Source organism: Opisthocomus hoazin, chromosome Z, assembly GCF_030867145.1.
Source record: "Opisthocomus hoazin isolate bOpiHoa1 chromosome Z, bOpiHoa1.hap1, whole genome shotgun sequence".
In the NCBI taxonomy this organism is placed as follows: Eukaryota; Metazoa; Chordata; class Aves; order Opisthocomiformes; family Opisthocomidae; genus Opisthocomus; species Opisthocomus hoazin.
Genome location: NC_134454.1, coordinates 49774627 through 49801130, shown reverse-complemented (window position 1 = coordinate 49801130; position 26504 = coordinate 49774627). Strand labels below are relative to the sequence as shown.

Sequence of the window (26504 nt, the reverse complement as noted above, 5' to 3'; positions counted from 1 at the left end):
GGCATCAGGTAAACTATGGGCTCCTGAGAAGAACAAGTATTAATACTCTGTAACAGTAACAGCAACTGCAAACTTTGAACACAAGGTGACTACCTTTAACCAAGCAGCTGTAACTTCAGTTAGGAAGATCATAGACCTTATACTGACCATGGACCTTCTGCAGGAGATGTCTGGTTTCCTTTGGTCTAGAAAACACATAAATCTTTCCTTCATAAGCAAAAGGAAAATAATAAGCATAAAAACCTATTTGGTTTTTCATCTGAGGAACTATTTTGAGAAGCAACTGTACCTCTTCCTGTAATAGACAACAAAGGTTCTCAAAGCAGGGCAGATAAGTAGACAAGACTGTAGTTTGTAGCGCTTCTATGGAAACAGTGGGTATATACCCTCAAGATAATGGTTTTAGCGTCAAATCTGGAAGCCTCAAGTCTTTGAGTGAGTAAAATTCCTGAAAAGTGCACATCATCTTTTATATCCACTTTGCCATTATGTTTCCTCCTGCTGCTTGTGAACAAATTATAGGTGCTGACTTGGGACTTCGTATTCAGAAATTCAATAGATCTTCACAGGCCATCGCTAATCACTCACTGCTACTCTTGATGCTGCACAGACCAGGTTACAAAATTACGCTGGAATTCTGTTTCATTCAGGAAAATGTATCACATAGTAATAAACTTATCTTTTTTCAACAAGGATTCATTGGGATATATAAGGATTCCTATTTGAAAGTTACACTTCTGAAAACGTTTAGAAGGGAAGATACCATCTTCAGATCTAGTTTTGGAAAAGAACTTTTATTTATTCAGATACATGGCAGCAACAATAGCAGCAACAGTTAGCAGAAAAGTAAATAGCATAGTGTAAAGTGATTGGGAGCAATCCAGTCTTCATACTAACGGCTGAAAATCAGTACTTGCCAGGCCATACCAGCAGGGTTAAAGTCTCGCCTTTTGGGTCAAGCACAAAACCCAGGTATTTGAGTAAGAAGAATATACGGATGGTTCAGGACAACGTTATATTTTCTCAAAGCTGATTTTCATTGTGCTGGCAGTTCGCTTTAGCAGGTCTCAGAAGCGTATTTTTAGTTTATTCAAGCAAAGCTAGTAGGTGAAAGCATTACTGCCTCATTTGAAGACAGGGTAGATACACACAAAGGATCTGTAGTTTTGTGTTTGTACTTCCTCATCTGAGACACGATTAAAACATTCTGAAGATAATGGTAATACAGTCTTCTAAAATTATTCCAAAAAGTGGGAGAGAGGGGAGACATGGATTGCGATGCTGACAGGACCGATGCAGGGATACCAAAAGTTCCCTAAAACCCACACGTGTCATTGTACATGGGTGCTCGTTTGGCCAACGGCAAACTACTAGAAGGCACAAGAGACTGGCACTGATACTTTGGTACATATAGTTATTGTGGGTCCAGCCTATAAACACTCTAAAGACTGTGCAAGTCAAAAGCATTCTGCTGTCACTACTTATGAAGCCTCTCTGGCACACTCAAGACTGCAGGCAATAGAAGCCAAGTCATGACAACAGCAGAATACTATTTTAATGCATGGAGCACAATAATGCAGTATTAGCTAATAATGTATACAAGATTAGGATGGCTATCAGGCTCAATTTCAGGGTAGAGAGACATAGGGCAGAGAAGGGAGAACTCTGCCAGTGCAAACAGGAGTGTTTTGACAGAGACAAGACTCCCAGACAGAGAAGACGGTCCAACCCAGATGTGACTACAGGATTGAAGACATCAATCTCTACAGGTGCCTACATTTAATGTTAATGCTACTAAAGTCAACAGGTGCGTGAATTTAATGCTAACGTTACTAATTGGCCTTTTTGACTTGCTGAGGCCTGAAACAGGAAAGTATATTTCTTATCTCTCCTAAGTTCGATGGTCTTTCTTTTACCATCTGACATTTTCCTACAGGAAGAGATCCTCATCACAAACAGGAAAGACTTAAGTAGAAGAGGAGCAAAGAACACTTTCAGTCTACAGCAACAAACACACTCTTGACTAAGCAAGCTAGATTCAACTGAGGGATACATTACCCTACTTTCCAAAAGGATTTTTCAGTTGAGCCTCTTCCTTCTGAGCACCTCAGAGGAATTAATCAGCAGATGATATGGCTCAACTGATGTAAATTTCTCACTGTCATTTTACAGTTGTCTCACCAAAACAAGAAAATCTTGGATTCCAAGTCTTTCTGTTCAGCCACATAAATTAGCTGCACTAAAGCAGCACTGTTATAAAAATTTGCTTTCCTTGTTTTACCAAAAGAATGAGCACAGATTTGCTAAAAGTACTCACTCATAAAAAGAAAAGCTGCACAATGTATCTCTATGGACAGTAAGAGCTGATATCTGAGAACTAAGGAGCACTCACAGCCAGCACTCAGCACTAAACCAAAAAAAGCTAGATAACAAAAAAGCAAGAGACTTGCATTTAGAAACATGAATCCAATCAAAATACAAGACAAACCAAAGAAAAGAGCACTGTAACTTCAGACTGCTGGTCTGCACTAGCTGTGACTAAGGAACTACATTCAGTCAAATCTAGGTTTGCCCAACAGAAAGCTGTCACATTAAGAATTCAGTGTATTTTTAATTCCAAGAGATAAACAGAAGATCATTCAGTAAGGTTACCTGTTCTGCGTTTTGATAACCAGGTGAACAGTGAGTCCATCATGAATTCCATGCTGAGTCAAAGTATCTTGATCTTTTAAAATTTTTCCAGCAAATATCAGCACAAGTTGATCAGTGTGGGACTTGAAACGCTTAGAGATTTCTTCCTTGAACTAAACAAAAATGTTAGTGTTATACATTTATGTAATTGACTACCGAACTGTAATTTTTTAAATGATTCAAGGACAAGCTATTTTGTTCATATGTAACCTATTACCCCATTTGCACTACACATTCTGCTCTACACAATCTAGTAACACTTTTTAAAGTTCTCAACTTTTTCTGTCCATAGCAAGATAAGAAATAGTTATTTCTTTTCTGTACAATAAAAATCAGAAGAGTTTCATATCTAGATCACTAGTTATGCAACTAGCAATAATTAAAATTTGCTTAAAGACTACTGTGGCTTCAAACAGGCACGCACCCATGACAGTAAATGTATACTAGTACATATACACTACTTATACATACATAGACTACAAAATATGTATATAATTTTATACTAAGAAGTATACACTAAAATATATATACAGACATCCCACACACTGAATCCATCCATTGCTGAAAGACTGAGAATGCAATGTCACAAGTACAATAAATCTGTCTACACTTTTACTGGAACTGAACAGAGAAGTATTCTCTCTTCTTAGACATATTTTTGCTATGTTCCATGTGTCAAAACCAGCATCCCTTTCCACACAGGCAAAAGTAACCTCTCGGGTTGCTCTGCTTTCTCATTCAATGCAAAGTATAGCTATACAAAATGCGTCTGCAGCCCAGTGCACGGTGAATAGCCACATTCTTCAGCTGAAATCATACCCTCATGAAAACAACTGAACATGCAAGCCCACTGTATACCTTCTTGCCTTCCTAGCCAATAATAACCAGGTTATGCTTTGACTGTGTTCTGACAGATTTATTAATCTCTAGAAACATGCTCTCACCAAAAGCAAAAGATTCACAAAACCTAAAACGGAACACATTTGAGAAAAACGCTAAGGAATTACTTGATTATAAGAATGCCAGATAAATATATTCAACAAGACTAGTCAGTAGGCCAAGCCTTATTAAAAGGATAGCAGGCAGTTACGAAGTCCTTCAGAAGTTCACCCTATTTAACATTTTAAAATTAAGTTGACCATGCCACTTTAAAAAACATCCCAAACATCTTAGAATTCTCACTCCATATAGGAAAGTAAAATATTAATATTGCAATTAGTTATTAATAACTACATTTTATAACATGTAGGACTAAAAGTAAAATCCCACTGTATTATGCTTTGAAGGTGAGTCTCTAATTGAAAGAGTTTGTAGTATAAGAAGAGAAAAAAAACAATTAAGAAAGAGAATCTGAGAGACAACCTAGGTAGGAAGTCCCTGTGTGTGGGTAGGAAGTTGCCCTTGATTAGTCAAAAGTCTGCTCACAGAGTTAGTTCCAGTTCTTGGGGAAACAACTTCTAAGTCAGCCTTTGTACCAGCAATATTTAGACTTGTAAGCATTACAGAAAGTCACGCAGTCCATTCCATCTGAAAGTGGCTTACTTACCCGAATTACTCCTGACATATCTATCTAGTTTGTTCTCTGAGGTCTTCAGTGACTTTTTTTCCTCAAGAAACCTATCCCAGTGTTTCACTATATTATTTCGTCATTGTCCTACCCACAATGGACAAAACAAACAGATTATTGCTCTCCTTAAAGGGTTGCAGTAATACTGATCTTTCCTTGAAGGTTGTGTTTTCTAATCCTATCATTCCCACCACTTTTTGGATTTCCAAACCCATTTACATAATTTCGTAAGTGTGGGGCTCAAAACTGGTCAAAATATTCCACATCAGCTCTTATCTACAATTAGTGGAACAACAGAATAAACCCCAGACCCTGAAAGCTATACTCCTATTTGTAAGGAAAAGTGAGAAGCCTGTGAGGGAAAATAATCATGTAACTGTGCCGACTTACTTAATTGCCGTACACTCTACACCCTTTTCTGCAGAGCAACCATTCAGGCAGCTACTTCCTGTTCTGCATTCTTCTGGTTAATTTTTCTTAAGGCGCATTCCAAAGTAACAGAAAATCAGCAGAAATACTCACAGTTTGGTACAAAGCTAATGTGTAAGGATAAAGAATTACCATAACATGCCAAATCGGAGAGTAATCTACCCAAACTCATTTATTATCATATTTTCCACAATATGTTGCGACAGTGAGATCCACACTTAATTCTCATCAGAAGGCTGATGCTGTATTATAGCAATATTCATAGAATCACAGAATATCTCAAGTTGGAAGGGACCCACAACGACCGTTGAGTCCAACTGCCTGCAGCACTACCTAACATTAAACCATATGACTACGAGCACCAGCCAGACACTCCTTTGCTCTGACCGGCTTGGTGCCGTGACCACTTCCCTGGGGAGCCTGTTCCAGTGACTGTCCATGATCTCAGTGAAGAACCTTTTCCTAATGTCCACCCTGAACACCCTGATGCAGCTTCACTCCATGTCCTCGTGTCCTATGGCTGGTCTGCAGCAAAGGATCATCAGTAGCTCCCCCTCCATCACCCTCCTTGAGGAAGCTGTGGACTGCAATGAGGGCACCCCGCAGCCTTCTCTTCTCCAAGCTGCACAAACTAAGTGACCTCATTTGCTCCTCCAAAGTCTTGCTCTCAAGACATTTCACCATCTTGGTTAGCTTCCTCTGGACATACTCTAATATTAGTTTGATGTCCTTCTTCAAATTGCTTTACCTTAAACCAAGCCCTGCCACACATATTTAGAAGATGCTATTTACCCATAAAGTCAAGGAAACAAAACATCATTTATAGAACATAACCAAACAGTGCCTAATACTACTTGTATATAGGCATGTCAAAGCCTATACACTTCCTTTTCCCTACCTGCATGTAATCCTATGTAGTTCATCTGCAAAAACAACACTGCAGTAAAATACGAACGCAACAGCCAATGCACCAGGGCCCTCCAAAACCACCTCTACAGCAACATACGTGCATGGTCCAAATGCACAACAGATCTCTTTCCAGCCGCAATAATAAAACTGCCAAGAATACTAAGCCAAATTTGGCTGAGGCATATTTACATAAAAAGCCTAACCAAGATGCAAAAAGAGAGTCAGGTGTCTTCATCAGCTTCACTTGCATTCAGCACAACCTTGGGACCTCAGGACCAGGCCATCTGTTTGACACTTCATTCACAGAAGACTACCACATAAAACCTAGGCCGCCATGCAAGATATTTTGCAAGTAAGTCTGTTGATCAGTATAACAGGCAAAGATACCACTAATAAAAGATTAGGTCTGCACACTATTTTTTTGCTGAGGCAGGGGAAAGAGAATGATCTAGATATTTGTTAAACAGAATTCCGGAAACATTTTCAATACATGTGGTTTGTTTTTTTTTCTTTAAATTTTCAGCACCTAATGTGTTGCTTCTGGGGGAAAAAAAAAAAATAAAAATCTAAAGTTGAGTAAGTTAGTCTTCAGCATCAACTGATCTCTGCCAATACTGGAAGACAATTAGGTTTAGGTCAGAGTTTGGCACAAGTCACTACTGTTTGCATGGTGAAATAAAGCCAGGGACGGTGGAAGAGAAGACTCTTTACCATCCTCTAGAGGCAAAGACCTATCTTCAGTATTCTCAGTCTCTCACTGTTGATAGTAACTGAACTGCAAGACCATTCCCCCACAGTAAAGGGGAAAATCCAAAATTTTCTTTAAATTCAGACAGTGAAAGAACAAGAGAAATGACTGGCAATCGCTCTACTGCTCCCACAGACCTTACCTGTGTAGTTTTTACAGGACACCCCACCGCCCTTACTGGCAAGAAGTAGTTTGGAAGATAAGGTGCTACAGCGCTATGGTAATGAAACACAGCATAAACAGTGAAGTCAGCAATCTCCATTTTCTCTTCCCTAAACAGAATCATAAACGTCAATCTAGCATGTATGGCCTCAGATCTTCAAATTAAACATACGCAGTCAACAGCAAAGCGAATAAAGGAAACGAGATTATGATGATGGGAATTAATACATATTTAGGCTGTTGTAAGAAAATAAGCTTTGTTATTATTTAAATCTTCAGTCGGTACAACTGAACTAAACAACACTATCGGTAAATTACAGTTAAAGTACTTTGCCAACTGGGAAAACCAAAAGCAGAAGCAGTTCAAAGTGCCACCAGCTGGAAATGACGAGTATCTCTGTCCAGTTCTTCTACTGCACTAACTCTTTTTATTAACATGTAACACGCCAAGCAATGGTTTCAGTTGATATGCTTTACTGTTCTAAAATACAAGCTTTACTTCATTGTACTAATACTAGGCATTGTGATATTACAAAGGTGTTCAGTTATATCTAAGCAGGATCTGAAAGCATCTGAAACTGTAAAAATAATGTTTCACCATATCTAACATCTAGCATATGCACAGAAACTAGTTAGTTGTACTCCTCTAGTAAATGAATACAATAATGTAAAATTATGTCACTTTTAGACATAATCTTTCAACAACTCAGAGAGAAGCAGAATGGAAATCAGACTGAAACACACAACTGATATCTAGACAGAGGCCTGGTTTCCCTAGGGAGAAAAGGAGAAAGCATTCTTAACCAGAATGAAATAATTCAATGTCACAGGCTCCTCAAAGCACGGCAACTTGTAGATTTAACATGAATTAGAGCAAATCTAAAGCTAGTCTTGTTGAGGCGCACCTTGCCCACATTACCACTTTACCTCAATTTAACTTGCTTCTATCAACTTTTTGTTTTCTTTTAAAGGACATGAGCAGTGTAATTTTTCACATTAAGAACACTCACCTTTTTTAGCAGCACACCAGCACTTCTTGTTTACACTCCTAAATTTCCACACCAAATATATTCACACCCCTTTAAAAATACAAAAAAAGGCTCCACGAATCAAGTTACAACTTCTGTTACACCTGCTCAACTTGATCGTCTCTGAAGGTTTTTGCAAGGTGTGGGTGGGCACCACAGTGTTGATGCCCAGTGCTGAATAAATGCATATTCCTACCTGAGCTTGTTAAAGTACACATTTTGTCACTGACGTGCGGAATCAAACTTCACAACTCAGAGTTATAAAGCAGGTATGTTTATTGTGGCGCCGGGTGCAAGGGGGATCGCTCCTCCTAACATGCACACCGAGTCACGAAGCACGCACCTATTTATTACAAAGCTTATCTAAGTAGGCTGGACTATTGTAATTATTTCTAAGAATTCATTATCATACTCCACCCTCCTTTAGCACTTGCGCAGTGTTGCCTGGTGGTCGTCTGTGGGGGTCTTCTGGATGAAGGCTCATAGTCTTCCTCGCTGTGTGCTTTCACCTTTGGCCCAAAAATTTCTGAGTTGTCTGTGTTGGCTGAGGCCCAAACCATAGAAACAGTTTCAGCTAGGGAGTTGCTTCTTACAAACATCAAAGTTCTGGTTATCAGTCCTTGTTTCTTTTCCTTGGTCTTCGAGTAAGCCTTGTTAGATACATTTGAGCCACAATAGTCCTTGTTTTTCTTCGTTAGTCTCACAAGCAGTCCTTGTTAACTACATTTGAGCCACAGCAGTCTTTGTTAGCAAGGTTACAAAGAACAGAACTAAACTAAATAAGTGTTTAATTCTTACTTTAACATAGATGCAAAATTATATAACAAAATTAAACTATATCTATAGCAAAATTGAACTAATTGGCAAATTCCCACATCATCACTGAACAAAGCAAATGTCTGAACACACATAAAGCAGAACAGCTGACTAAAAGAGCGACTGTTTGGCACTGTCACTTTGCAGAGCAGATCTGTACTCTAAACATTAACCTATTAACATGTGACCGACCATCTGACAAGTTGGCCTATGAAGGGCCTGGTAAAAATTCACTCCAAGCAAAGTAAAAATCTTAACATGCAAACTGTCCTTTGATATGTTACCACCATATAATGATTCAAAACCTTTTGCTGACTCACTCTATGACATCAAAACCAGCAACGGTAACAACTTCACTATCCATTCACATGACAAAGTGCTGTGAGAAAGGAATAAAAAGAGGAAAGCAAATCAATGAAAAATACTTTCCCAAATCCTCTCAATCTTGGCTTAATAAGAATATTTAAAAATTAAATTACAGTAACAAGTCTAAAAGAGGCCTCAGGGAATTAACATCCAGTTCCCACTGAAAAGTAACAGAAAACCAGCCCCTAAAAACTGCAACTGCTTTGAAAATACTAAGCTACAACTTTATTCAGATGACAATAAAAAAAACAAAGTTGCTGACTCTTCCCATACCAAGCTCTGTTTTAAACACCGTAGTGGATGACATGGAAGCAAAGATTTGTATCTAGAGGGCTGAACTGCAGTTTACATTCCCAGTAGTCTCCCAGACAGTTCTGCTACAAAGAAAGATTTTCATTACCTTGTTCAGCACCGCTGCCTCCAAACACGCTCATAATCATTTAAACTTTCAACTGCCATTCCTATCAACATATACAGTTAAGCATATTAGCTGGACTCTAGTCTGTCTTACACCCACGCCCAGCAGCTTCAACGGAGGCTAACTCTGCTGAGCTCCAGTTTAATGGCTACAGGTCTTCTTGACCCAAGAAGCAACCAAACACACCCATGGCAACATAACCACTAGTAGCTGTGACGTCCTTTCCTGGTGAATCATACCTGGTAATCTTATGACTGTGAATTACAGTGAGTCAGTGAAAACAGGGTTTGATTGCACAATGCCTGGACACTATACAGGAAGGGGGAAAAGAACTTGTGGTTTCAAGCAGGAAAGCACTTTTGGCCCACAGCCCACGGTTTGCAACAGAAAGTGTAGCTAGAAAGTGCACTCAAAGTTAGGCTTCTATACAAGCCTATTCTATCCTTCATGACTCGATGGAGTTACTGTCTTCCTGTGCACTTGCCAATGACCCATGCTAGTTTGACAACCAAATTATTTCCTCAAATCTCTGCAATAATCCCAAAGTCGGAAAACACTCACCTCTAGAAACAAATTCAGATTCTTGATGAGCTCATAAAAGAAAACTGCAGCAGCGCAACCCAGTGGAAAGGGCTCAGGACTCGTGTTCTAGCCAGTTCTATCCCTTCCAGGCATCCTTCAGCAAGCCACTCCACTCCTCCATGCTTTGACTTAAAAGAAATGGTTAGGGATGTTTCCCTTCTCCATAAAAGCACTTTGCAGTCTACCAGTGGAAAGTGTTGCACTTCAACAGAACTAGCCTGTTCTCTAGCAAGTCACTGAGTGTGGAAAAGGGCATAAAAAGAGTATGTGTAACATGGGCAGCAGAGCTCCTTTCTGAGAATCTACCCTATAATTTATTTTTCACAAGACAGCATGAGATGTTTTAACCTTCCACTTAACTAGGACGAGCTTGGACAAGACCCATTTTTCCTCAGGAACAACTGAGATGTGAGTTACTGCCCACAGAAGAATTCCTTGTAGGAAAGCATCTTTAAATTGTTTGACTTCAGCAAGCTTTAAATTTAAGGTTTACATTTTTCCCCATGTCACCATGTAATCCCCAGTTCTTAAGACTGTGACCTAATCTTACTCCCATGCAGTGACAGTGACTCTCCTTAAACAGCCAGTGTTTGTAGTCACTAGACTGAGAAGTTGACTGAGGTCTAAAATAAATATGTAGATTATCTCACCATGACACTGCCACCACAGTTCTTCTTTCATTAGGGTTTTCTCTACTGTTGCCAATTTTAAACAGTACACAGGACAATCTTCAAAAATTCTGTGACACCTCTGAACCATTACAGAGTGAGGGACGCTAGCAAAACAAACCCACAGTAAATCAATGACAGAAATAAAGAAGGCCTTATTTAACATGGATAAAGCTTAAAAAGGATAGAAAAAATGAAATATCAAAGTGAACCTGTTATCCTGCAGAAACATATCTGCACACAAGACAATTCACAGTATTATTTAAGCAGGTATTCTTATTTTACCATATCCTCCAGTCATCAGAAAACACTTGCTAAGTACCATGGTTAGAGAACTGATACTTCTGAGCTACATCTAAGTCAACTGTCAGGAAAGTCAATATACTTTATTCTAAAGGTTTTTATTCTACCAAATAGCCACCTACCACTGCTCTAAACCAATTTTAATAAAGTTTTCAAAATAAGAAAAAAATAGCTGAAGAAACATGAATAATCAGACTATATTGCAAGACAGACTCCATAAAGAGTCACGTAGATGTTTTTGAATGGCCTGAGACACCAGACAATGGAAAACCTAATGCTGAACAATTTGTGTACTCAAGTACCTCAGGTGCCAAGAGAAAGCTAAATCATAACCTTGGAAAACAAGAACAAACTAGACTCCATCATACAGTTTCAACCTCTTTTGGTTGCACCATTCAGTAATCCCTGGACTACAGGAAAACACTGAGACAGAACTGCATTAAGTTAAAAAAAATGGAATTAAACTGTTTTTATGAAGTGAAACATTATATAAAATACTAAAAGCATTCGCAAATCAGGAAAGATGCTCCACTACCAAACCACCCAATGTCGCCCTTCACATTTACACCTGTGTCATCTTTATAAGCAGAACATTACCAATTTGGGATCACAAAAACCAGGCACAAATCTGAAACCTTGGATTCATAGATTTAAAGTTTCGACCATACACTGTACTCAAGTTATAATCAGAGAATACAACTTCACGAGATCTCCCCTTGACAAAAAGCAGAGTCTCAACACAATGTCTACATTTATGCATATAATTCAGTAGGTCAGGGTTTTTTATCTACAATTTAGTGTAGTACAGAAAGCACAGTATTTACGAGGTCACTTAGTTTAAAGAACATACTACAAGCTGTTAAATATGCTATTACTGAAAACTGTATTCTGCACTGAAGAGAAATTCCATTTAAAAGTTGAAGTTAAATAAAAACAACAACAAAAAAAAAAAAAAAATCACAGAAGAACCAAATCTGTTTTCTGTTGAATTAAACTCAATTTCACTAACTTTTCCAGATGGACATTATGCTGAAATTTTCAGATAATCACAGGACTGACAACAATTCTCTGCAAGAACTGCAAGCTTCTGAAATGATTAGTGCAGATTTACTCTATGAACTCTGTGTTGGCCTACCAGGTAAAAATACTCAGACAGAAAGGGATGTTACTCAGTTTCAGAGTTGTAATGTTCACAGATGCACAACCTGGCATCTTGCAGACTGCATGCTCATTGGGGGACAGTAGCTCTGAACCAGTTACAATAAACTCTTGAACACTGCGAATTTCAGCACAGGGCATTACATGAAGCACACCATGAAGTCTCAGCAAGCTTTAACTCTTCTAAAATTCCTTTATGTTGTAAACAGTCTAAAAGTTGATGAAAGTAAAACTGTTTGTCTATGTAAGTGGTTCCAGCACCTCATCACTCAACTGAAGTGATTCACTACGACATTAAGACATGAGTCGTCCATAACATGAGTGCACCTCCTCTTTGTGTACAAGCTTTACTAAAACACATTGTTAAATCAACTCTGCTAAGCAAGGAACTGCAAAGATTGCATTGCCGTGAACTCAGAGAATAAACCAAGGGAGGGAAAAAAAAAAAAGATAAAACACAGTTTTACCGAGCTAAAGCATCAGCCCCATCAGGGCCAGCTAAAGTCTTACAGGCTTATAGGTATTCATCTTTACCCACCATGTATTCATGCAGTCTTTGCACAGAGTAAGATCAGTATCATACCCAGTCAAGGAAGCAAATATTTGGTCCTTATCCCAGTACTCAGCCAAACCGTGCTCAGCACAATCAAACAGACTCCACAGAAAAAAAGACAGATGTGTAGCACTTGCAATCAACTGACCTCCCAGAGTGGCTTTGTACTTAAAGGTTATTTTCCATTGCAACCTGCATATTTGCTGTTCTAGCTGCACAACACAGGAATAACAAATCCTATGTTGCTGAAATCTTCCAACACAGGGAAAAATCTTCCTTGACTTAAGACGGTTGCAAACCTAATTTACATTAACGGAGCAACATAAAATATGCTTTATGTAGCTGTAAATTTGGCCCTGATGACCCAAAATATTTACCTAAAAACCTAAATTTTTCTTCTGGCAGCAATTTGAAATGACTGCAAACAAATAAACAAAAAGTCAACTCACTAAGTCATAATATTAGCTACAGAAACATACAACTGAATGGGTTTTATTTTGCTGTAAGAGTTTAGGGTTGTTTGGCTTTTTGCAACCTGCAAATACAGCAGGCATTGCTGGCCCACCTGTGCCAACAGTACAAGCCACTTGCTGATCCCAGATGCATTTGAACAGATGTTCAACCTGTTTCGCATTTCACATTAACCTATTTTCAAGCCTGGCTCTAGAAACATCACATCTACTGTTGATGTTATTATTGACAACAGCTCATTTTTACAGTTTAAGAGAAACAACCAATCCTAATCACACTACAGGGACAGTGCATTTTTCAGTGCTAGCTATGACATTATCTGGACTCCAAGCAAACCATCAACCCACACGGGCAATCTTACTTCACAGGAATCAAGATATAACTGCAGATCTAATCTGTTAACAGCAGCTCCAAGAGAGACAACATTCACAGTTTAAGATATCCATGGACAAAGACACTTCAAGCAGCCTGTTTTATTAATTACCTAAACTTGCATGGCTGCTTTCAGTAAAAATTCACATTCTTGCTAGGCTGCATAACTATTTCACTTTAAGACAACTGCTTATTTGAAAACCTGGTAGCACCACTGGCATCCACATTTGAAAAAGTCTTGTTAAAGTCAAATATATTACCAAATTCACATCTTCAGTAAATATGTTCATAATTCCTGAAAAACCCAGACTAATAGAAGACTGCTCTTCAGTACAAATGTGATCCTCATGTTAGATCCAGCACACAAATCTCTCTTAAAAAAAAGAAAACAAAAAACAACAAAAAAAAAAATCTGTGAAGACTTTGTTGTGGGTTTGCATGGCAAGGGGGGGAGGGCGACTTCTGTAAGAAGCTGCCAGAACCTTCCCCCATGTCTGACAGAGCCAATGCAGCCGACCCACCACTGGCCAAGGCTGAGCCCATCAGCAATGGTGGTAGCGCCTCTGGGATAATGTATTTCAGAAGGGGGAATAAAAGCCCTGAGTAGCAACAGCCAGAGAGAGGACTGAGATAGTGAGAGAAGTAGCCCTGCAGACACTACAGTGAGTGAAGAAGGAGGGGGGGCACAGATTCCCCTGCAGCCCATGGAGGTCCACGGTGGAGCAGATATTCACCTGCAGCCCATGGAGGACCCCACACTGGAGCAGGTGGATGCCCGAAGGAGGCTGTGACCCCGTGCAGAGCCTGCACTGGAGCAGGCTCCTGCCAGGACCTGTGGATCCATGGAGAGAGGAGCCCACACCAGAGCAGGTTTGGTGGCAGGGCTTGTGACCCCGTGGGGGACCCACACTGGAGCAGCCCGTTCCTGAAGGACTACACCCCATGGAAGGGACCCACGCTGGGACAGTTCATGAAGAACTGCAGCCCGTGGGAAGGCCTCAAGCTGGAGCAGGGGCAGAGTGTGAGGAGTCCTCCCCCGAAGGAGGAAGGAGCAGCAGAGACAACGTGTGATGAACTGACGACAGCCCCCATTCCCCATCCCCCGGCGTCGCTCGGGGGGAGGAGACAGAAAATCAGGAGTAAAGTCTGGGAACAAGGGAGGGGTAGGGGGAAGGTGTTTTTAAGATATGGGTTTATTTCTCACTATCCTATTCTGATTTGATTGGTGACAAATTAAACTTCCCCCCCCCCCCGAAGTTCAATCTGTTTTGTCCGTGACAGTAATTGGTGAGTGATCTCTCCCTCCCTGACCTTACCTCAACCCACAAGCCTTTCATCTTTTTTCCACCCCCCCCCCCCGTCTAGCTGAGGAGGGGGAGTGATAGAGCAGCTCTGGTGGGCATCTTGCATGAATTCAGGCTATGTAAAAGTCTGTTACGGTTTAAAGTGCACAGACACTGCTTACAAATCTACGGAGAACAGAGAAGAGAAAAGCACCCCTTTCGGACTGAGATTGCTGGGAAAGCAGTGGACAACATTAAAATGCAAACACAGTCAATTTACCTTTGGGAGAAATGCCTAGATTAAGCTTGCAGAGAGAGTAGCTGACAGCATACAATACTGCAGCTGCCAAAAGACTAGTGAAGACAAGAGAGTAGTCTCACCTTTCCTGCACCTGGAGAGAAGACCTCAATGAAACTTTCCTTTGGGACACTTATAAGCCAAGTTCTGACATAAAAACCCCTGAATCTAAAACAGACCCAAGAGTAAAAGCTTGAAAGAAGTATCAGCATTCTGTCTCTTCGCAGCAACTATGTGGAGCACGAGTCTGACATTCTGGTCAAGGTTCTGGTGCTACATTTTACACTTGGGAGCCTTTGCTTTATCTTTATCTGATAATTACACAGTATCTTTCAGCCCATCTATAAGGAATGATTTTAAGTTCTGTGTCTAGACACCAGTGCCATTCTCATGCATGTAACCTTTTTTTTTTTTTGCAAGGTTTGCAGTCACCAACCATACCAAAAACCTGTTAAGTCAAACTCAGTTGCCTCATTCAGAGACATTTTAGTGAGAATTTCAGAGAAATTCCATAGAAAATTAAGTAAGCTCTGAATCTCCTTCAGGGAAGTTCACTTTCTGGAGTGTTTTAGCATAGCAATGTTTACATCCTTCACAGGCACGAGACTCTGGATTTACAGAGCCTCTACTTTACACTTTGATTACTCCATTTCTACAATTTGTAGCTTTCTAACCTAGATAAATGAAGTTCTAGTCAATACTTGCATGAAAAACCTCCAAGAAAAACAGAAGAGTTGCATGAACAGCGTTGATGATTCAGTAAGTGTCACTGCTTCTGCTGAGCCGAAGGCACCACGGGGCACAGAATTTCACAAGAATGCAGAAAAGACCCTAATAATTCAGACTTATCCAACAGTACCGCCATGCTAAGCACCATACCAACAACTAGCACATTTAAGTACAGCAGAAGGTGTGCTTTATTCGTACTGCAAATTTTACAAACACAGTCTGAACACATGACTTCCTTAAAACAAAGACATCTTTGCACAACCTACTCGCCGTTGTTAACGACAGTTTTAGATTCAGATAACCACTGCCAATACAGCGCTGCAACGCAGGTGACTGCATACGTTTCCTGTAGTCATGCTAGCCAGCCAGCCAGACTCCTACTTGCAGACTGAGTCAGCTCGACAGGGCAACTCACAGCAAGAAAACGAGCTACGTTCGCCTCCCGGGCCAGCTCCCAGCCTTGCAACAAAGGAGGAGAGAAGCTGAGGAGGAGGAGGCGAGGCAGGAGGTTTCTTCACCACCCTCACTAGCCTCAGACGGCGGCAGTCCCTCCTGGGCCGGGATCGGCGCCGGCACTCGCCCAGCGGCGCCCAGAGCAGCGCCTGGCGAGCAGGAGTGCTTTGTCACCGGCAATGGCCCTCGCCCTGCAGCCCGGAGGCGGGAACCGCGGGGCCGGGCTCTTCTCCCCGGGCCGGCCCCGGGCCCTAAACCCCGGCTTGGCTACTCCCACCCGGCTGCCCCTCACCTGCCGGACACTGCTGGTTTCGGACACGGCGAACTCCTCCTTCTCTTTGGGAGTCTTCACCGTCACTTTGATGATCCGCGGTTCGGCCGAACCCCGGCTGGGGGACCCCGGGTGGCTGCGACCCCCCGCGGGACCCTCCGCGTTCTCCGACATGGCGAAAGGGACGCGAGAAGGGAGGCGAGGCCAGGCCTGGCCTGGCCTGGCCGGCTGCGAGCCCGCGGCTCCGGGCGGACCGTCCGCGCCGCCGGCCGCCCGCGACACCCGCTCCCTCAGCGGCGGGCGGAAACAGCCCGGCGCGGGAGCGGCGCGCGGTGATGACGTCCCCCTTCGGGGAAGTTACTAGAAAGGGGCGTTGCCCTGCCCGGGCGTGGGCTGGGCCGCCTCGCCGCTCTGCGGGCGGCGCACGCGCGCCGGAGCAGCGAGGCGGCGGTGCGGATCTCGCGCATGCGCTGGGGGCCGCGCCGCCGCCAAGCGGCCTTCACCTGCTCTCTGGAACCCGGCAGGGAAGCTCGGTACAGTTTGTGAACTTCGCGTCGAGGAAATAAATTACACCCGTCGGTTTGAAGTTACTTCCTCGGCACCGGCGCTCGGGTGAGAAAAACTAAACTGCCTGAAAAGTAGTACTGCTGTGGGCCGGAAGGACTTCATCGTTAATTAAACCTGTCATCACCGTGTCAGGCATTCTCCCAAAACCCGAGTGATTTTCGCGTCTCTCTGATAGGAAATTCAAGATGCCCGTTCCTGTTTTGGTGTGAAGTTTGCTTGTGGCTTCAAATTCTGGAGTCAAATGCCCTTTCATTCTTACCCTCGTGTAAGAACTGGCGTTTCCCACAGCAGCCCCGACTCACCGGATGATTTGCTGTCTTGGTTTCTGCTGCTGGGATTATCTCTTGGGAGTTATGTATAAATTGGTTCAGCCAATACTAAATCTGATCCCTAAGGAATATAGTTCAGAATGTTTATTAGAAAGAGCAGCTTAATTTTTTGTGCCATTCCATTTTCCTCACCATGGTTATGGTATTCACTGCAGAAGTTCAGCTTAATTCCCAACTCAGACTAGACATCTTCAATATGGTATTTTTTCTATATGTAGTTGATTTAAACCAATGCAGAGTCATTTAAATTGGCGTGACGCAAACAAACAAGCTGAAAATGAACGTGCAGTGACCAGAGAGTATTTTGTGTCAAAATGAAAATACTCGGTCAGGTCAAGTTGAACCAAATCCACAATGTCAGTAAAAGGTTTTGAACCACTTTGGCTAAACTCGGTTAATGTTTTACCTGAAGTTAGTGTCCCGATCCGATATCAGGGAGGTTTCGATGCGATCCAGGGAGACAAGACTAAGACGCAAACGCAGTCAGATGCTGTGCAACCTTGTTTATTTGACTTTATTTTGGTGAACCGGGAATCGGAGGTCAGGCGGGGACAGCAGCAGGGGGAGGAGAAGACAAGACAGAAAAAAAAAGGGGTAAAGTCGGAAAAACCTCAGCGGGCGAGGAAAAGAAGTGCGGGGTGGTGGGATCAGTTACCACCACCACGGATTCGGCGATGTCCAGCCATGTCCGGTCAGCTCAGTCTCTGTGCAGGCGTGGAGGCCCCGGTGAGGGCGGAGCCCGGCGGCGAGGAGCAGAGCAAGAGAGCGAGAGCTCCGAGGAGCACGTGCTGCCCTTTTATAGGGGCATTTGTGCATGCGCAGAGCATGTCCGCGTACGTGCAGTTCCTGCCGTGCGTGCTGCCCACTTAGACAAGCCCGCTCTTGCCCGTCCACGCGCTTCTCTGTGAGCAAGCACTTTCCTGCAGGTCGTTGTGGCGGTTTTTTCAGAGGCCAGGAAGAGACGACAATGGCAATGTTCGAGACAAAACCAGTTCGTAGCGGTCTTCTACACCACCCCGTGGCTCGACATTGCTGCCTTTGGGGTGGTGCGGGAGGTGGTGGTCTAGAGATAGAGAGAGAGAACAAAAGAGTGACAGCGAGAGAGAGAGAGAGAGAAAAATAGGGGTAGAAACCAGGATAGAGGGGATGGGTGACACAGCAGGGGAAGGAGGGACCAAAAAGGGGTATGGCACAGAAATGCACAATCGTAGGCAGGTTGAAACGTTACACAATGTAAACACTGTCTCTTTTAACACTGCTAAGTTTAACAATGTCTTATTGAACAAAAGTTTGAGGAATCAGGTAAGTATGAGGTTGTCTTTTCATGATAACAAACAGAACATGAGGGCGGGTGTGACATGGATAGAGGTATGCAATTCTTCCCTCTGACAGTCTGTGAATTCTGTAGGGTCTAAATTGTGGGTATAGTGGTCGGTTTTGGTTGACAAATGACATGGATCTGTCTTATGCCGACAGGTGATGTGATGGGTATGAATTGCGTATTGGATACCACATGTTGGATTAACTGAACAAAACAGGGAATAATACATGGTAAAAACATTAAAGCAGCAACCGTGCATAACAAAAATAGTAGTAATTGTTTTACCCATCATGTCCCTGGCAACCAGGATCACAAATCACCAGTCCAACCATTCCATGATTGGACTGGAACGTGAGCGATTCTCCTAATATCTTTGGTCAATTGGAGGACCACTTCGCCCACGTCGTCTATCTCCAAGCAACAGTTAGAAATATTTAGTTTCCCACACATTCCCCCCCTCTTCAGCTAACAGGTGATCCAGGACCATGCGATGTTGAAGGATTGCCGTGCGCATCTGTTGAGACTGTCGAGGTAAGAGGTCTAAGGCATCTGTAGTTTTATTAGTGATGATTCCTAGAGCCGCTTGCAATCGAATTATCTGATTTAAATTATAAATTGGTTCCCTTGCCCCCGATATTGGTTCATTGGGGTTCCAGGTGGCGGGTCTGTAATGCTGAATTATTCTCTCAGGAGGCCACTCATCACTCCCCCGTTTTTGTGTTCCACCCAGGTTAACCTCAATAGATCGTGTTTTACGGGCAACCCTTCTATCCCCTAGATCATGACATAGTCTTATCCCCAAACAAGGTCCACCCATCTCTGGCAGGAGGAAAAACATGGGCCAGATAATCCCTACGTCACAAGTCCCTGACCATTCTGCCAGTAAACGTTTGTAGGCAGTGTGTCCGCAGATCCAATAATGACCCCTTTTTGCCATAAGCGAATGTTCCAGCTGTCTCCCTTGGAGACTGAAAACGAGTTGTGTCCTTGTCGCCAAAAGGGCTAAAAAACTCATTGGGGCTGTCGTTTATATGGCCAGTGCAGTACCAGGTGCCAGAATTGTATTTCCACTCACACACTTGACTATAGGGGTAATAATTGGACCGTTGGAGGAAGAATGTTTCATTTTTGCTTGACCAGTATCCCTTAAATCCCTGATTGCGCCCGACTTCATCAAGCCACATCCATATGTGGACACCTCTATCTTTATCAGCTAACTTACAGGTGAGTGTCCATTTGCACTTGCTTTCCCCAACATGGATCCCTCCCTCCTCGACACGCTTTAAACAATATTGCCTGACAGCCGGAAATTGAATTGGCCACGTTCCGCTATCGCCCCACGTGTCATTCGTGGTCTCACTGTAATTGTTCACAATCTGGGCTGGGGTGAGGGGTGTGGACGTCCATGGCCAGCTCGATAACTCCAGAGGTCCACCGCAGACCCAGCAGTGACTCAGGTTAAAGGTTCGACTTACAGCCTTGGCTAACAACACAAACTCATTGTCCTTACAGGGATCATAGGGATCAGTGGGAGGCGAGGGAATTGATCTTCTGTTGCTTTCATAGGTACATCCCCGAACCAGTATGATCAGAAATAACATGCGTATTCCGATTAGGTCGCAATCTGTGTCCATTTTACTTCCTCTGGGAGAGCGTATCCGGGTTGGTTGCTCCTTCCTGGAAAATAAGAACAAAAACGAACTCGCTTCTCGGGTTAGAAGGAAGGAATAATAATCAACCTGCCAAGCCTCCCACAAACCCTTTCCTTCTCTCACGTGCAGGGGGTTGTTTTCCAGGGGGTGTATGCCCAAATGGACATGACACTGTTCACGAGAGGACATACATGTTTTGCATTCCTCCCTGGTAACTGGCCACCATTGAGCTTGCATCTCACGAAATAAATCATAACATTTCCATACGGAGGCCCTTTGGGCCACCCCGTCAGGGGGTGGGGTTCCCGTTAAAACTGCTTTGGTCACTTTAAATGGGTCCCAAAGGATTATGGGTTGCAGTCGGATAGTTCGTTCAGCCTCTCTCAAAGCCAGACTATCTACAAATAGGCCCTTTTCCCAAGTTGTGTATCTTTTTCCAGCATCTTTGAAACTACGTGAATAGAACCCGATGGGCCAAATGGGCCCCTCCGGCCCCTTTTGCCACAAATGAATCGAGAGCCCGGTTCGGGCAAACCCCCATTCGATTTGGACTGGGTCTGTCGGATGGATAGGTCCCAGGGCTTGGCAGGCATTTGCCTCAAAACACCAACAGCCATAACGCCTCCTTGTGGACCTGGGTCCACTCCCACTGGGCCCTTTTCCGCAGTAAATCATACAAAGGTCTAGCAATAATCGAAAAGTCAAGGATATGTTTTCTCCAGAACACGAGTGGTCCTAATGCATGTTGTAGCTCTTTCTTTGATTCTTGCATTTTAATTAGGTCAAGGGAGGACAGAGTATCAGGGGGGATACAAGTCCTTCCCCCCCTCCACCAGATTCCCAAAAATTTCACTTCACTAGCAGGGGCTTGTATCTTTTCGGGCGGAATCGTCAATCCTATGCTTTCTAAGTGGGTGATGATGTCCCGCTGCGCCTCCTTAACTTCCTCTGTCTGACTCCCTCCCACAAGCACATTGTCTGTGTACTGATAAATCTTCACCCCCGCTTATGTGGGGATCGCTTCCAATTCCTGTGGTCGGGCATGGTGAGCTAACGGGGGGGGGGGGGGGGGGGGGGAGTGCTTATAGCCTTGGGGAAGCCGCGTGAAAGTGTCCTGCTGTCCTTCTCGGGTGAAAGCAAAACGGGTTTGATCTTCGGGTTGAAGGGGAACCATAAAGAACATGTCCTTAACATCAATAGTTGCCAGAATCGGGTGCGCTTGCTCCTGAATGGTGCTAATGAGCTCGGCAATGTTGGGCACAGCAGCGGTTAACGGTCCCGTATTAGCATTCAAACGGCGGTAATCGACCGTTAACCGCCACTTTCCTTTAGGTTTTCGCACGGGCCAGACCGGGGAATTGTAAGGCGAGTGGGTGGGAACTACCGCTCCTTGTTCCCGCAGCTCTGCCAGCACCGGGGCTGTGCCTGCCCTGGCTCCCAGCGGCAGCGGACAGGGCTTCACGTTCGTTAATTTGGAACGAGGGAGGGCAGGCGCCGCTCGTAGCAGACGCACCTCCGCGCTGGGGGTTTTAGCCACTTGTCTAATTTGGGGGGCACCGAAGGACCATGAATGTCCCTGGGTATCACGCCACTGTTTACCCTTTAAAACATCCATGCCTAAAAGGTTCATTTGGAAAGGTCCCACAGCTACCATGGTGTCCACGGGGTCTTCCTCCCCCGGCAGCCATCATGTCACCAGAGTCATGGGCACTGTCTGGATTTTCCCCAAGGCGTTTAAAACTATCAGGCTTTTGGACGGGACGGAAATTCCACACCGTTCCGCCTCGACCCGGCTTAGCGCAGTAATTTGTGCTCCGGTGTCAACCAAAAAGGTTACCGGTCTCCTTTTTGGCCCTACCGCCACCGTAATCAATAAATCCCCTCTGTTATTGCAGGTGAGCTGTCTTACAAACATCCACCCTCCGCCTCCCCCCTCACCCTGGGGGAGCGGAGGATTTAGTTTCCCACCATCTTCTTCCCTATTTCGTTCCCCCGCCAGATCCACCAAGGGTGGGGCGCTAGGACCTGGCCCAAAAGCGATTTCTCGCCCTGACCATCTTTGCACAAGCTGTCCTACCTTCTTGGTCGGGAGTCCATCCATGAGGTCCCGCCCTTCCGAAGCCCTAACTGCCAGAGTCCCTGCCGATTCAGGGGCTTTTCTTTCCCGGCCAGATCCAGGCTTCTCCCCGAGAAAGACAACTGTTTACTCACTGTTTCCGAGGCCAGGAAGAGACGACAATGGCAATGTCGAGACAAAACCAGTTCGTAGCGGTCTTCTATAGTTAGTGACGCAATTTTGAATTTAGACAAGCTCTCTAGTGGTCTAATGACAGTAAAACTTAGATGCAAGATCTCCACAAAGTTTTGCTATAAAGTACGCATAACATTCCTTGTGTTTCTGAATAGTAATCACAAACACTTGCGATTTATTCTTAAGGTATAAGGGAAGGGTATAGTCTTCTACTTTAATATGACCTTAAAAATGTATTCTATATATATTTCCCATTCCTGATTTGCCAGAACAAAAGTTAGGACTCTTGTTTTAGACACAGTTAAATGGGTTACATTAAAAAAGCTGCAAGCTAAAGTATGACTGGATAGACAGCAGTTATCTTCTGTTGTGGATATGGGGCCCACTGTGTGGATACTCTGCCTTTAGCACAGCAAACCACAAGCACAATGTCTTGTTAGATCTGAACCAGAGGGCAACATCCATTTCAGCTCATCAGTAATTCTAATAAATGAAATGCTGTTGTCTCATATTCAGTGGGGTTTGCTTTATTCTTTGGAAGATGCTGTGACTGGTAGTTCTTAGCTAGAATCACACACTCACAAGTCCAGAAAAAGAGTCATTGGCTTTATTATCCTGATCAGTTATCAGGTATTTTCCAATTGTACTCTACTACCTAAGCACTATCCTTACTTATTTTTGTTGGTTTGAGTCACAAAAATCATATTTAAAATTTTGTAGTGGTATTTAGTCATACCCATCCCAGCAGTTTTTCTCTGCAGCTCCGCTCTGCATCTACCCCATGCTTTGATCTTTCCAACAGCCTCTTGGTCTACTTAACCTCTGCTGTGTGGAGCTTTTCGTTTTTTTGGATAAAGAGATTCAGATTTTTTTCCCAAAAACTTCATTAGTATGTCTAATTTCATCATGGGAAACTTGTATCCCTGCTTGCAATGCCAACTTTGAAGGTAGTACAGAACCTATGCAGTCTAAGCTCTTTCTGGTGTTCAGTAAATAGGAGCCTTTTTCTTTTCCTTCTCTTTATTCTGGCTTTCTCATCTCACCTTTGGTTATGACATTCTGATGATTTTTTATTTTTTTAAATGAAACTTTTTTAAAAAAAGGCATTTATGATGTTGCTACATATACAATTTACAGCTTATTTCAAAGCAACTAGGATAGATACAGAACACTGATGAAGATTTGTACAGGAAATCAGAATGATGAAGCTGGCTATAAGCCAAGTTGCATACGCTTACAGTCTAAAATGATTCATTGTGGGAAAGTAACAGGAAGACAATTGCTGAATTTTCAGAAGAAAGCATACTGGGAGTATCTCTCCCAAAACAGGCTGCAACAGCTATAAAAAAAGCTTTGTCTTTATGAACATTCAGTTATTACAAATGTAAAAGGAACTAAATATGAGAAAATACGTGTTTGTTTTTTTTTCCAAGAGTCATACAAAAATTTACAAGTAAGAGCGACATAGTGAAGAACAAATCAGTTGATGGAAGAATTTCTGTGTAATTTATACTGGACCAGCCAATACACCAAGTGGTGAACAGGGAAAGGAGTTGTGTTCAACAACAAGAACTGTATTCACCATTGCCCAAATTAGAAATGTGTGTCTACTTCTTTAGCACTTAAAAACAGAATGAGCTTTTTATGAGGACACGAACCTGCACTTTTACAATACAACTTCTGTTTCATTTTAATGGAATTCCTTCTGTTGTTAATCAGCAAGCAGCATACAAACTTCATTTATGTCAAACTCAGAAGAAGCAACAGGTTAGTTCTATGGTGTTTGGGGGGGGGGGAGGGCATAGAGATTTTACCATCAGTCCTGAAAGAAAAAAACACACCCCTCCCCATGTCAAATAGGGACAGGTGGGCAAATTAAAACTTAGAGGAAGAGAGATTTACAGGATAGCAGGCAATCAGTCTTCTGGATTTTAGCTTCTAGACAGTTGAAGCAATAGAATTTTGAATTATTATCTCTAAATATAATTTAGCAATTTAATGACACCTTGAAACAGACTGATTAGATTTTGGGTGATGATACATATTCTGGATTTCCTAATTCAAAATTGGTTACAAATACAAACATCTGGGGAAAGAAGTCACATGTTAAAGTTATAGGCACCACTGGTTTGATTAGGAAAAAAGTCTTGGTCTTGTTCTGGTAACTATTTCCTGTGGAGCAGCCAATAACGAAAAAACATAACACATCCCCAAAGAAAGGGGTTTTAGTTTGAATGAGACTATTAACAAGACAGATTACTTTGTTCCACCCGGTAGTCCAGTAATGTTTTCTCTATTAGGATAAGATGCTGCAGTTATGCGTGGTCATAGGGTTCACCGTTCTGACAGTGTGGTATGGGTCACGTTCTGAGGATATGCTGTTTGCAGAGGATTTTCAAAGAACTGGCCAGAACAACAGCAAGCAAAAAAAAAGTAGGACAAACAAATCAGAGAAGCTACAGTAAGACTTCCAGTATTATTATAAAATTTGAATAATTATGGACTATTGGCTACAATGTCTCGTTTCTTAGAAAAGTCTTACTCCGTTGTTAGCATCTTCATGGTATTAGTTTTCAGAAGTCACTGCCAACTGTAAGAGCTTTACAGATTCACAGTACCTTTATTGAGAAAGACTTTTGTCCTGCTTTCCTCTCCTGCTTCCCAGTGAAGCACTGTCTTCCCACGTACTTTGCTTTGGAAATTGCTTAGTGCTATGGTGTGTTCAAATAAAAGACTCAGTTAAATATCTTCTGGTTTTAGATCTGCAGGTATTTTGCTTTGTCTCCTCCTTAGTCTCTCCTCTGGTTCTTTCCCTCCCAACTTCTGTGTTCTCTGCTGATTTTCCAGGTAACTGACAGGAATTTTTTACTCTGTTTCTAGTCAGTCAACTCCTACTCATACTGTAATGTTCCACTTCAACAACTACTCCAAAATAAGTAAGATCTCAGGATTTAGTACTACATTCAGTGCTGCACAACCAATTCTGCATTTTTATAGCTGTACTGCATTCACTGACAGTTAACATGGTACAGAAAAAAATGTTTGAGCTTTGTCTCTTAGCACAAGAGGAATTGTTTATTACTAGGCAAGCTCTGCAGAATGACACAGGGCACTTCTCAAAGCTAACAGGTAAGAAAGCTTTTCTGCATAGGTCAGCATTCTACATTTTTCTTCTACATTTTGCAGCTGAAACCTGCATAGGTGTGAAAATGATACAGATCATAGAACTGTAGAATCACAGAATGGTTTGGGTCAGAAGGGACCTTCTGAAATCTAAGTCCAGCCCCCTGCCATACGCAGGGACATCTTCAACTAGATCAGGTTGCTCAAAGCCCTGTTCAACTTGACCTTGTCCAGGAATGTGGCATCCACAGCTTCTCTGGGCAATCTGTTCCAGGGTCTCACCACCCTCATTGTAAAAAGTTTCTTCCTTTTATCTAGTCTAAATCTACCCTCCCTTAGTTTAAAACCATTACTCCTTGTCCTGTCACAACAGGCCTTGCTAAAAACATTGTCCCCATCTTTCCTGTAGGTCCCCTTTAAATACTGGAAGGACACAAGAAGGTCTTGCTGCAGCCTTCTCTTCTCCAGGCTAAACAACCCCAACTCTCTCAGCCTGTACTCACAGCAGAGGTCTTCCAGCCCTCTGAAAATTTTTGTTGCCCTCCACTGGACCCACTCCAGCAGGTCCATGTCCTTCTTGTGCTGAAGGCTCCAGAGCTGGACACAGGACTCCAGGTGGGGTCTCACCAGAGCAGAGGGGCAGAATCCCCTCCCTCGACCTGCTGGCCATGCTGCTTGTGATGCAGCCCCACGATACGGTTGGCCACCTGGGCTGTAAGCACACATTATTAGCTCATGTCCAGCTTTTCATCCACCAGTTCCCCCAAGTCCTTCTTGGCATGGCTGCTCTCAATCCCTTCATCCCCCAGCCTGTACTGATAGCAGGGGTTGCCCTGACCCAGGTGCAGGACCTTGCATTTGGCCTTGCGGAACCTCATGGTGTCCTGTGCAGGGAGAGGAAGTAATGACTTGGGGTTTTTTTTGAGGAAAAAAAAACATTTTCAGTTTTGACTTGGTGAAACTTGGACCATTTGCATACTAATACA

At 43.0% G+C, this 26504-nt stretch overlaps 1 protein-coding gene across 2 annotated transcripts in view; it reads right to left on the bottom strand.

Moving 5' to 3' along the window:
• The window catches only part of UBQLN1 (ubiquilin 1), a 29344-nt gene extending 12754 nt beyond the window's left edge, over positions 1 to 16590 (bottom strand). The window contains exons 1-2 of one of the 2 annotated variants that reach the window (XM_075410647.1): positions 16297 to 16590; positions 2653 to 2804 (exon numbers count right to left, since the gene is read on the bottom strand). In XM_075410647.1, coding sequence (XP_075266762.1) covers positions 2653 to 2804; positions 16297 to 16449 — 305 coding nt within the window. In that variant the 5' untranslated portion in view covers positions 16450 to 16590. The remainder of the gene's footprint in view (positions 1 to 2652; positions 2805 to 16296) is intronic. The other variant, XM_075410646.1, reaches the window with a different exon arrangement.
• Positions 16591 to 26504: the final 9914 nt, after the last annotated feature.